Below are 12,030 nucleotides of genomic sequence, written 5' to 3' on the forward strand. Positions count from 1 at the left end.
CGTTTCAGTCGTCAACAAGTTTTCTATTTACAACTATTCGAAATGGCTCCAGGAGGAAAATCGGCGGGCAAAGCAATGAAGAAGTCGTCCGGCAAGGCACAAAAGAACATCGCCAAGTCCGACAAGAAGCGCAAGCCCAAGAGGAAAGAATCGTACGCAATCTACATCTACAAAGTGTTGAAACAAGTACATCCCGACACCGGAGTCTCGTCCAAAGCCATGAGCATCATGAACAGCTTCGTCAACGACCTGTTCGAGCGCATCGCCGCCGAATCCAGTCGTCTGGCCCACTACAACAAACGTTCGACCATTACCAGCCGGGAAATCCAAACTGCCGTCCGACTCTTGTTGCCCGGTGAATTGGCCAAGCACGCCGTCAGTGAAGGAACCAAGGCTGTGACCAAGTACACCAGCTCCAAATAAGTCTCCCGTTTTGTGAAATATCATTACTCAACTAAAACGGCCCTTTTCAGGGCCACCAATCGCTATAAAATTTCTGTTCTCTAACAACCATTATTTTTGAACTAAAACTATCGCACGTAGAATATTTTGAACATTTGCAGTGTGTACAGAGCGGGGAGCACTGCGTGATTATCGGGATAATTAAAAAAGAAAACAACGAAAAAAAAATGCCGTCCGGTTACGTGAGAAATTTACTAAAACATCGAGTTCTTCTTTGATAGAATGATATAATATCGTGTGTATTATTATAAATGCGATGGATATTAATAGACGTTGTGCGGGTTTTACCGTCGAAAACACGAGATTCGGCAAAAACATGCTAAAAATAACCAATCTTATGGGCACGGCAAATTTCATTATTATTATTTAACTGTCGGTCGATCCGTGGTAATGAAAAAATTAACGTTAATATATATTTGAGCGACTGTGAGTAATAGCTATACCTAACCAGACTGTAATGTCAACATGGGTCTTTCGGGTTTTTAATTAGGTACAATCGGTATCTTACGTAATTGAAGCCATATAAACACCGAGAATCCTGGATAATTATTGTTTATTTATCGACTATCAGTAATAAAAATATATTTATAACAATGTCAATGTTTACTCGGTAAATGGCGTACCTATTCATCAAACTTCCCCAGAACGCGGGACAAAAGTATCTATAAATAAACAGACGATAATCGGCTGCTAGTGTCGTGTATAATTATAATGTATGTTTTATACGTCGTGGTCTCGTGGATATTGTTGCACTGTTGAATTATTCGATTCCCGACAGTTATCCAAATTAAATAATATAGTCCATCCAAATAACAAAAATGACCATCCGCCAAATTCTGGTTCAAGTGCCACGGTTGTACCAAAAGTACGACAACGGCATTGTAATATTTTTAACATTAAAAAAAGGGTTTTTTTTAATTTTTATTATAACATTATCATAATATCCCAGGTGGCAAGATGACATTTTATTTTATTTATGATAAAAAAATTATATTTTTATTTATATTTTCCACACATCTTACAATATTATTATTAAAATATTTTTACTCTTTTTGAGCTATTTATAGGTACAAGTAAATTTCGAATTTTATTAGATTTTTTTTTTAACCTCAAAACCTATAGATAATAGGTGTAGCTAAATAACACAAAATTACAACGTGCAAAATTTACAATTTCACAAAACGTATCATTGAAATATGTAGTAATATTTTACTGGTGACATATACATTGGTGACACTGATAAGGGCTCAAGAAAAATTGGTTGTTATTGAATAATAAACTCGAATGAAATTTTAAAATACATGACGTAGGTAATGCGTGAAGTTCTGAACATCAGCTGAGTGTCGTCAAACGCTGATTCAACCATATTTTTCAGCAAATAGTCGGGTGAAAAAAAAAATTCGGTGTCCGGTTATTTAAGGATTTTATCGGTCCCTATGATGTATATGGCAAAACATATAATAGTATACTATAAATACGATGGATATTCGTATCATTAATAGCAGCTATTACCGTCGATAACAAGGAATTTGGTAAAAACGTTCTAAAAATAAATCATCAATGAAAAACCTATAGAAATACCGATACAAGCAATAATGTACCGACGTAATTAAAATGTTATTATCATTTAAATCGTTTATACGTCACCGAGTTAGCAAATTGTCCGTGTCGATAAATATTTAATTCAATTCAAGTCTAAAATGGTAAATTTGAGCACCAAAATAAAATTAAAACAAACTTACGCGTAAACACCGACTCTTCCGACGAAACGTAGAGATGTGTCATAAATATTATATATATATATATATATATTTCATGCCATCAGTGAAGGAACTAAGGCTGTGGCCAAGTACACCAGCCCCAAATAAATCTCTCGTTTTGAAATATCATTACTCAACCAAAACGGCCCTTTTCATTATTTTAATAATATTGTCTATGCATACTATGTAAGCTGTTTTATTTTACTTATGAATTAACAATATTCATTTTATTAATTTAGGTGACAATGATCCAGATGATCCAGTCCCATTGACACACTGCAGTCATACGGTTGAAGAATCTGAAAAAGTTCGAGTCAAATACTGTACATGAGCTGTTGGGTATTTACTTACAATATTATTTTAATAATGTATTAATGTTTGTATATGTTGGCTGTTTGTGTTCAGTTCTAGACTGTGTTTATAGACGCATTGTATCTAGTTAAACGTTTAATTTATAACTTATATGTATATCCTTATGATGGATAGAAATAATATTGTAATAGGTAATAATAATTTGTTAGTTTTGTCTATGTGCGTGCTATGTTAGGTTTACTATTAATTGTGTTCAGTGTTTGGTGGCAGACCGGTCCAGGCTACTAAGTGCAAAGGCATATATATTTTTACAAAGTTAAATTATATTTTACCGTTTAAGATATATTATTTAAAATATGGTTAGGTTAGGTTTTATGCCACACGAGCAAATATATACATTTTGAACCATGTTGGGTCAATGTTTTGTAGTTGACTTTTTATTATGTATATTAGGTAAATAAATATTGTAATTTTTTGCTTTTGCAGTAACCATTAACCAATAAACCTTTTTACTAATTAGTTTTATTAGGTATACCTAACTGATAATATTTGTGTTGATCAATGTTGTGTCTTTATGTTTCTCGATACTTCATATTATTTAAATGTTGTTATTTACTAAGAAAACAAGTTGTACAATTTTAAACATTAAATGATCAAACCGAGTAAGTATTGTGTACTAAATTTAAATTGTTCATCTTATGCATGAATTCTGAACATTTTAGATCCTGATGATCCTGCTAATTTATTACCGGCATCCCAGTTAGAACGTAAATATAGGGTTGTTCGAGGCCCATTTCAACCCAAACTTAAATCGTATCCACGAACAATGTTTGGAGATAGATTGCGGTGCTTTAATAAATCTTGGTATGAATAATTATTCAATTGGCTTGAGTACAGTGTGAAACTAGATAGAGCTTTTTGTTTTCCCTGTCGGATGTTCACCAATTCTTCAGGAATAAATGCCGGCTATACAGATTCTGCGCATTCAAAAGTTGGATTTAATGATTGAAAACTAGCTACAACTAAATTTAAAGCACACCAAACCTCAAACACACTCATTTAAATACCATAACTTCATTAACAAACTTTTTGCATTTAAATCCAATAGATATAGTTTTAGATGAAGAGAGAGAACTTATACATAGTCAAAAAGAACAGCAAATATTAAAAAATAGACAAATCATGCAACGCTTAATTGATATAACTCCTCTTTGTATTGGTGGACGTTCATTCCGAGGAAAAAATGAGAAGGAAAGTAGTTACGATAAAGGTCTGTTCAAAGATGTTGTTACACTTTTGGCCAAATATGATCCTCTTCTTAAATCTCACTTAGAATTAGGTCCAAAAAACGCGACTTATTGTAGTGATATAATTCAAAACGATCTAATTATATCCAATAAGTCAAGTTTCTAAAAAATCAGTTAAAACTTAAAATTGAAAATAAAAAATATCAATTATTGCTGACGAGACAAGCGATTTCGGACACCACGAACAGCTATCAATAGTTTCAAGGTATTTTGATGATGTACAAAAATGTCCAGTGGAGCAGTTTGTAGGTATGAACAGAACAATGTCAACTGATCCGCAGACTATTTTTAATGCAATAAATGATGTTGTTAACGACTATGGTATAAAATGGGAGATTTTAAATACAACCATATTAAAATATTTACCGAACATTGAACTTGGAAACGATATTATATTTGAAACGTTATAATATTACTATTCGTTTAGTATTTATGAACTATCGTCAGCGAGATTTTAAAAAAAAAATAAAGTAAATTACTGGACAGATGATGATGCCAAAGATAAAGCTTCATAATGTCATAAACGCAACGGGTGCGTAATAATTTATATTCTGCGCGTTTTTATGTTCACTAATGTGCTGTTGTTATCTTAAACAAATTGTTAATTATCTTTACGTTTGTTACCACCAAATAACTAGAACGGACTATTTCCGTGTTAGTATCGTATTCCAACCAAGTGTTCAGCAGTGAGTTATCATTACTTTGGGTTATAAACGATGTATAGAAAAAAATGGTGGCCCTGAGAAGGGCCTTTTTAAGATGTTTTAAAACTTCAAAAGTAAGTATTGTCAGTATTTTACATTGTTTCTACCCGAAATTTTAACGAGGCAGACTTTATCAATAAATCTCGTCTTAATCGTACTTTACCGAAATCATACAATAAATACGGGAAGGTAAAATGGGAATCTGTTTTATCAATGTGCTTCGATGGTGCAGCAACAATGTCGGGAAGTGTAAACGGAGTTCAAGCTAAATTCAAAAAGAAAAATGATAAAGCGTTCTTTGTTCATTGTCTCAATTTGATTTTAGTAGATTCAGTTGGGAGAGAAAATAGAATAACATTTGATTTTTTCGGTAACATTCAGTTGATCTACTCATTTATTGAAGGCAGTTGCACTAGACACGGCGGTATTTTGGAAACAATTGCAAATTCTTTAAACTTAATGTAATTAAAATGATGTTATTTTTATAAATCGTTTATACGTCACCGAGTTAGCAAATTGTCCGTGTCGATAAATATTTAATTCAATTCAAGTCTAAAATGGTAAATTTGAGCAGCAAAATAAAATAAAAACAAACTTACGCGTAAACACGGACTCTTCCGACGAAACGTAGAGCTGTGTCATATGTATCAAGGACCAGACGTTCAGATGTCCGCCGCCGAAGAAACAGCTGCCTTTGTCCCGCTCCGAACTGAAACTTGAAAGTATCGAAATATTTGATGAAAATAACCCGAACGTAACGAAATGTGCGAGTTTAAGTTATATTATTTACTGCTTAACGACTTGTCTTTCTATTCACGTCTCGGTTTATTATTTTTGTTCGATTGAATTATTTGAACGTCAACACAATTGGCGATTGTCACAGGCGATATAAATATAACATTATAATTTGATAATAAATAATATTCATATCGTTAATAACCATTGTGCGGGTCACGAGGAATTTGGTAAAAACATTCTAAAAATAACTCATCAATGAAAAACCTATAGAAATACCGATACGGGCAATAGTATCTCGACGTAATTAAATGTTATTATTAGTCGGTTATAAATAATATTGAATTTGGGAATTCCTTAACAATAATTGTAACCGATGTTTTCATTTTGATCGATTGCAATATAATCAAACTGCAACTGGGTACGTTTCACCCGTCCATAGTCTGAAACGACCAAACACGCGAACGGACTTTATAAAATATTATTTTCTAAATCACGCGTAATACAATCGTACACAGCTTACTGTAAATGTATGAAATATATTTATTGAGAGAAGTGCGAGTCATAAAATTGGTGGTCCTGAAAAGGACCGTTTTAAGGAAGGAAGAGGGGATAGTATTTTACTACCGCACTACTTCTTTTTGGGAGCTGCGGTTTTCTTGATCGGAGTTTTCTTCGATTTGGGTTTGACGGCGGCCGGCTTTTTCGCTTTGGCTGGGGCCTTCTTTGGTGTAGTCGCCTTGGGTTTCGTCGCAGCGGCCTTTTTCGCTTTTTTGGCTGCTGGTTCACCCGCCGCGGGTTTCTTGGCGGCTACGAGCTTCTTCTTCTTCGGTGTTCCGGCGGCTTTGACTTTTTTGACGATGGATTTCTTCTTCTTGGCTACAACGGCCTTTTTCGGCTTGACCTCGGCGACGGGCAACTTGAAGTGTCCCGAAGCGCCGGTTCCCTTGGTCTGGACGACGGTACCGTTGGCGACGGCGGCTTTCAAAAACTTCCTGATGAAAGGCGCCAGCTTGGCGGGATCGACTTTGTAGTTGGCGGCCAAGTATTTCTTGATGGCCGGTAACGACGAACCTTTCTTCTCCTTGAGCTCCTTGATGGCCGACGTGACCATCACGGCGGTGGTCAGGTGCAACGCAACGGTCTTCTTGACTTTAGAAGCCGACAACTTCTTCTTGGCAGGAGACTTCTTCGCGGCCGGCGATGCGGCGACTGGAGCCGGAGTTGTAGCGACGGTGTCTGTCATGTTGATGATGATATTGTTCAAGTAAATATTAAAAACGATGGATGATTCGTCTGTTCACTGCGGTGATACCAAACGGGTTAAAAAATGTGTAAATATATACAGTGCACCGTGCCAACTAGTAAACCAGTGTGATTCGCGTCGTCGTCCGAGCTACGGTTGTACAATCGTTTTTCACAATATCTCAACGGGAAATGGTGGTAAAAATCTGGCTTTGAACTTTTTGGAAAGCTAACTAAATTCTAAACGATCGCCAATGATTATTGCATCGCCACCCAGTACCACGAAACCACCACGAGTCGTTATTTCCACACTTCCGACCGCGTTTTCGTAAACCGTATTTGAAGGTCTGTCGTATGACTGAAACCAGTCGAAAATTGACAAAAATATTTTGGATGAATTCTCCACGAGTTTCCCGAGACCATAGAATTTGCAGATTTCCAATCGACCGATTTTCCGACGAACAGTGGCTGTTCGAATATGAAGGTTTTAGGACTCTGCTACGGCACGGTGTCACCGGCGTTTCTACCTGAAATTTTAACGAGGCAGACTTTATCAATAAATCTCGTCTTCATCGTACTTAACCGAAATCATGTTGAATACACAATTATAATAACACATTGTCAGAGGACTTCGGTCGAAACTCAGTGCAAATTTGCAACAATTTATGTTCATTTGTATGCACTTTTTGTCAGACCTACCGATGGACCGGATAACGTGATGAGACTTTTGAAAACTGATTTGAATACACTAATATATTTACTTGAGATCGATAACAACACATTTTCTCGTTCCTAAACTCCTATCGATTTTGTTTAAATATTTAATATTTTCCAAAATTTTTAAAATTCAAATAAAATAAATAAATAATCTTAAAACGTGTGCTGATCGACCTCAAGACAAGTAATCGTATTAACAACTGCAAATAAGTGTTCAGGAGTCTCATCGCGTTATATCTGGATAGACGAAAAGTAAAAAAAAAAAAGTAAAAAAATGAACGTGAATTGTTTACAGTTCACCTGCGCAACGTCGTGGCCTGTACGTACACGCATTAATTGTTGTCTCCGTCTTACAAGTGATAAAGTACATGAAAAAATTCACGCAATGCCCTCAATTAATATTTTAATTCGAAGTTTCGTTGTAATTAGTTAAAATAAAACCATGGATTATAATTAAGAATTTCCCAAATGAAATTTTATTTATAACCGCATCAATGATTTAACTTATAATGACATTTAATTACGCCGAGATATTATTATTATTCCCCGTCCCGGTATTTCTATAGAAACTAATTTTCTGAATTTTAGTTCTTACAACAATAATTTACATTTTCTACGTTTTTGGACACCCTTTTTGCCAGTATTCTCAATATCATTCTATGAGGTTTTTCATTGGTGAGTTATTTTTAGAATGTTTTTACCAAATTGTTTGTTATCGACGGTAATACCCGCACAACGGCTATTAATAATATGAATATCTATCGTGTTTATAGTACCTATACTATTATACATGGTCATCATGGTTACTCTATCATATTATGGGAACCGATGTTTCTTGCAATATATAACAATTATAATGTATACAATGAAATTCGAAAAAAAAAAACATTCTAAAAATAAATCATTAAACAAAAACCTCGTGGCTTATTCATGGTAGGTTCACGTAACGAATGACGTAGTGAAATAGTAAATCACCACTGGAATTCACAAAAAATAATCAACTGATCACCAAACCAAACCAGGCAGCAATTTATTCGATAATATCATTAGAATAATAGCTTTAGAACTCGATTAAGCAATTAATATTACAACATTATCCTGGGCTGGAAGAAGCAATGATTGACTCGAAAAATATATTTCTTGAAGCTTTTTTTGTAATATTGAATTCAAAGTCCCGCAATAATATCATAACAAGATTACGGTTACCAACGTAACGGTTATTTCTATGTTTTGACTTAGGGTAGTATTTCAATTGTAATCATGGAAAAACGTTCAAAGAACAATATTATGGATAATCTATTATATTCGGAACGTTATTCCGCGTGTTTTCTTAAACAAATTGGGAATTATCATTGTCGCCACCGAATATAACCAACTTGAACGGAATGTTTTCTTTTATTCTAAGGTTTTATAAACGATATACTATGGTCATATGGTGGCCCTGAAAAGGGCCTTTTTAAGATGTTTTTAAACTTCAGAAGCAAGTATTTAACCTCCGAAACCGTACAGAGTACGACCTTGTCGTTTGAGAGCGTACACGACGTCCATGGCGGTGACGGTCTTCCTCTTGGCGTGCTCGGTGTATGTGACTGCGTCACGGATCACGTTTTCCAGGAATACCTTCAGAACTCCGCGGGTCTCTTCGTAGATCAAACCGGAAATACGTTTAACACCGCCTCGGCGAGCCAACCGACGGATAGCGGGCTTGGTGATTCCCTGGATGTTATCACGGAGCACTTTACGATGACGTTTCGCGCCTCCTTTTCCCAGACCTTTTCCTCCTTTGCCTCGTCCTGTCATTTTGAATGTTGGAAATAGTGTTGGACAACTTGCTCGGATGTGAACTGAACGTTGACTGATACTTTTCTGCTTTGCTTTGAAAGGGATGGCTATGCCGTTTACTATTCCAGGCTTGTGCCTCTACTAGTGGATGGAAATTAAGAAGAAATGGTTAAATTTATTGTTCTGTCCAAGAGAGTGGGTAGGGTTTCAATTTACGTTTAGTATTTGGGGGAGGGTGTGTTTTACCTAGAAGTCGGATGTGAGTATGATTCGAGAAAGAATTTTTGTAGAACATTGATTTGGTTTGGGAACGAATGGAGGTTTGAATAGATTTGAAATTTGTCGATTTTAGAAGGACCGAATTTCTAACGATAGTGGGCATACGCGTTATGGTGCGTATGCCGATGTTTTGGACGGATTCGATTTGGTTCCATTGAGAGGGTCCTATAAAGGGTGCCCAAGAAGAGCCAGCGTACGTTAGGATTGGTGAGACGTAAAGTTTTAGTATGTTAAGTTTCGTTGTCGTTGGGACGGGGCTAGTGCGATTTAGTATGGGGTAAAGCAAACCTCGGATGCGGGTGGCCTTTTTGGTGATGTTTTGAATATGTTTGCCGAAAGTGAGTTTGCGCCCGATGGTGACGCCGAGGTATTTTGCTTTGTCGGACCAGTTAATGGAGTGGTTGTCGAGTAGTAGTGGTGGTACGTGGGTGGTATTTGAGTGTCCGAAAATGATACCTACAGTTTTGGTCGCGTTTATTTTGATTCGCCATCGGTGAAACCATGTGGTTGCAAGGTTAAGTTGGTGTTGTAACTGTATGGCGGCTCGTTTTTGGTTGTGGTCGTAAGTAAAGAACATCGTGTCGTCGGCGAATAACGAGAGATGAGCTTTGGAAGTCGTCGGAATGTCGTTTATGTAGGTCAAGTAGAGAGTTGGTGATAGGCAGGATCCTTGAGGGACGCCTGCGAGAATGTGTCTGGTGGACGAGAAAGAGTCTTCGATTTTAGCGATAAAAGTGCGGTCGGTGAGAAAGGATTCTATAATTTTAATGATTTCGGTCGGGATGTTGAGTTGAGAAAGTTTGTAAAGGAGTCCGGCGTGCCAGACTCTGTCGAAAGCTTTCTCCACATCAAGAAATATAGAAGCGGTGTTAATGTTGTTGTTAAAGTTCTGGCTGAGTTGGTGAGTGAGTTTGGTCAGTTGGTGGGTAGTAGAGTGTTCGGGTCTGAAGGCAAACTGTTCTGGGCGGATTTTGTCACGGAGTATGTTTTGCAGGTGAGTGAGTATGAGTCGTTCGTAGATTTTTGATAGGGAGGAAAGCAGAGCGATTGGGCGGTAGTTTACGGGTAGTTTGTGGTCTTTGCCTGGTTTGGGAATGGAAATTATGACTGCTTTTTTCCAGGCAAGTGGAAAGTAGCAGATTCTGAAGGAGTTGTTTATAATTTGCGTTAGGGATAGTAAGATATTGTTGGGAAGAAATTTAAGAGCCGTGTTGGTGATGAGATCATCGCCTGGGGCTTTCTTCTTGCGAAGGTCGCTTATGATTTTTTGAACGGTGCCGGGGGTGGTGAACAGGTTAGATTTTATAGTATTGTGGTTTTGTAGTGAATGGTAGTACGCGGTCACTTCTGGTATGTCGGGACCGGGGTTGGTTTGGAATTGTTGTTCGAGAGAGTCCGCTATCAGCTCGGCTCGGTCTTTGGCCGGAAAGACAAGACCGTTTGGCCCGGTCAGAGGGTGAGAAGCTGGACGTTTATGAAGGAGGCTTTTGTTGAGTTTGTAAATGGAGTTGTCTTGTTGGTCGAGAGAGTTTAGGAAGGAGTCCCATTGGTCAGTTTTGTGAGTTAGAAGTAATGTACGAATTAGTGCGATTTTGGCGTTAAGTTGGCGTTTAACGGTTGGTTCACGGTTTCTCTGCCATAGACGGCGTAGTTGGTTTTTTCCAGTTATTTCTAGTTTTATGTAGTCGGGAAGTAAGAGGGACGAGTTTTTGAGTTTAGGAGTAAATACGCTAGCTTCGATAGCGTGTTGCAGGTTTTTGGTCAGACAATCGACTGCTAGGTCAATTGAATGTTTGTCATTTGTCGGTGGTACGGGAGAGTTTGGTAAGTTGTTAAGGATCGTTTTGTATTTTGTCCAGTTAATGAAGCGGTTAGTAGTAGGAGGAGACGATGAGATCGGAGTACATAGAGTCACAAGAAGTATAGGGTTATGGTCGGAAGATAGTTCGTTGAGGTTTTCGATTTGGGTCGGGTATGGTAGACGTGCGAGGGCGATGTCGAGTACGTCGGGTCTGTGACGGGTGTAAGTGGGAAAATGTGTGGGGGAAGAGGGGGCAGTAATGACATAGTCCGAATGTTGAACGTGATCGAAGAGAACACGGCCGGCTGCGTTTGTTGAGTGGCTGTACCACAGTGGGTGTTTGGCGTTGAAATCGCCTGCCGATATTTGCCATTCCGCGCTTTGGGTAAGTAAGTCTAAGTCAGGTGTCGAGAGAGTGGCGCCAGGTGGTTTGTATACCGCTGATACAAGTATTTCATGGTTGTTAAGTTTGATAAGGACTGAAGAGGTTTGAATGGTTGTGTTAAGAGTCATAGGTTGGTGGACGATGCGACGGTGAATAAGGACGGCCGTGCCGCCGTGAGGGGGCGAGCCCCGGGTAGTCGGTAGGTCGTTCCTGTACGTGAAGTAATTTGGAATGTGAAGGTTGGTGGAGGGAGATAGACGAGTTTCGTTAAGTAAGATTATGTCGGTTTTTAGTTGGAGCGCGAGAGCTGTTAGTTCATTAAGTTTGTGTGTAATACCGTTGGAGTTCCAAAACAGGATTTTTAAGTTATTCATTGGGAGGCGTGAGAATTGTCAGGAATGCTTTTATGGTCGTTTCCATCAGTGTTTTGGGGTCCTGGTTGGTTGCCAGGGCAGTCAGTAGGTTGGTCAGGAGGTTTAGAATCAGGGACAGGTTGATTTGTGGTGCTTGGGGAGTGGGGGAGGGGGGAGCTGCTCCGGCA

General features: G+C 37.9%; 3 protein-coding genes across 4 annotated transcripts; 1 reads left to right on the top strand and 2 right to left on the bottom strand.

The window, feature by feature from the left end:
- The first annotated feature begins 3 nt into the window (after positions 1-3).
- Positions 4-1,757, top strand: LOC132940843 (histone H2B-like). Its single transcript, XM_061008632.1, has one exon. The coding sequence runs from the start codon at positions 43-45 to the stop codon at positions 421-423; it is 381 nt and encodes a 126-aa protein (XP_060864615.1). The 5' UTR covers positions 4-42; the 3' UTR covers positions 424-1,757.
- Positions 1,758-2,402: 645 nt separating this feature from the next.
- Positions 2,403-6,601, bottom strand: LOC132940841 (histone H1-like). 2 transcript variants are annotated; one of them, XM_061008629.1, is made up of 3 exons: positions 5,336-6,601; positions 5,145-5,260; positions 2,403-2,521 (listed from the first exon to the last, which is right to left on the bottom strand). In XM_061008629.1, the coding sequence occupies exon 1, from the start codon at positions 6,524-6,526 to the stop codon at positions 5,912-5,914; it is 615 nt and encodes a 204-aa protein (XP_060864612.1). In that variant the 5' UTR covers positions 6,527-6,601; the 3' UTR covers positions 2,403-2,521; positions 5,145-5,260; positions 5,336-5,911. The 2 variants fall into 2 exon arrangements, with proteins under 2 accessions (XP_060864612.1, XP_060864611.1); XM_061008628.1 differs by having other exon boundaries at positions 5,145-6,601.
- Positions 6,602-6,742: 141 nt separating this feature from the next.
- Positions 6,743-9,092, bottom strand: LOC132940847 (histone H4). The gene has a single exon (XM_061008635.1). The coding sequence runs from the start codon at positions 9,040-9,042 to the stop codon at positions 8,731-8,733; it is 312 nt and encodes a 103-aa protein (XP_060864618.1). The 5' UTR covers positions 9,043-9,092; the 3' UTR covers positions 6,743-8,730.
- Positions 9,093-12,030: the final 2,938 nt, after the last annotated feature.

The sequence above is a fragment of the Metopolophium dirhodum genome, chromosome 3 (genome assembly GCF_019925205.1).
Source record: "Metopolophium dirhodum isolate CAU chromosome 3, ASM1992520v1, whole genome shotgun sequence".
Lineage (NCBI taxonomy): Eukaryota > Metazoa > Arthropoda > Insecta > Hemiptera > Aphididae > Metopolophium > Metopolophium dirhodum.

What these genes read in the sequence shown, in the direction of transcription:
- LOC132940843 (XM_061008632.1), top strand. Translation starts at nt 43, where the DNA reads ATGGCTCCAGGAGGAAAATCGGCGGGCAAAGCAATGAAGAAGTCGTCC.
- LOC132940841 (XM_061008629.1), bottom strand. Translation starts at nt 6,526, where the DNA reads ATGACAGACACCGTCGCTACAACTCCGGCTCCAGTCGCCGCATCGCCG.
- LOC132940847 (XM_061008635.1), bottom strand. Translation starts at nt 9,042, where the DNA reads ATGACAGGACGAGGCAAAGGAGGAAAAGGTCTGGGAAAAGGAGGCGCG.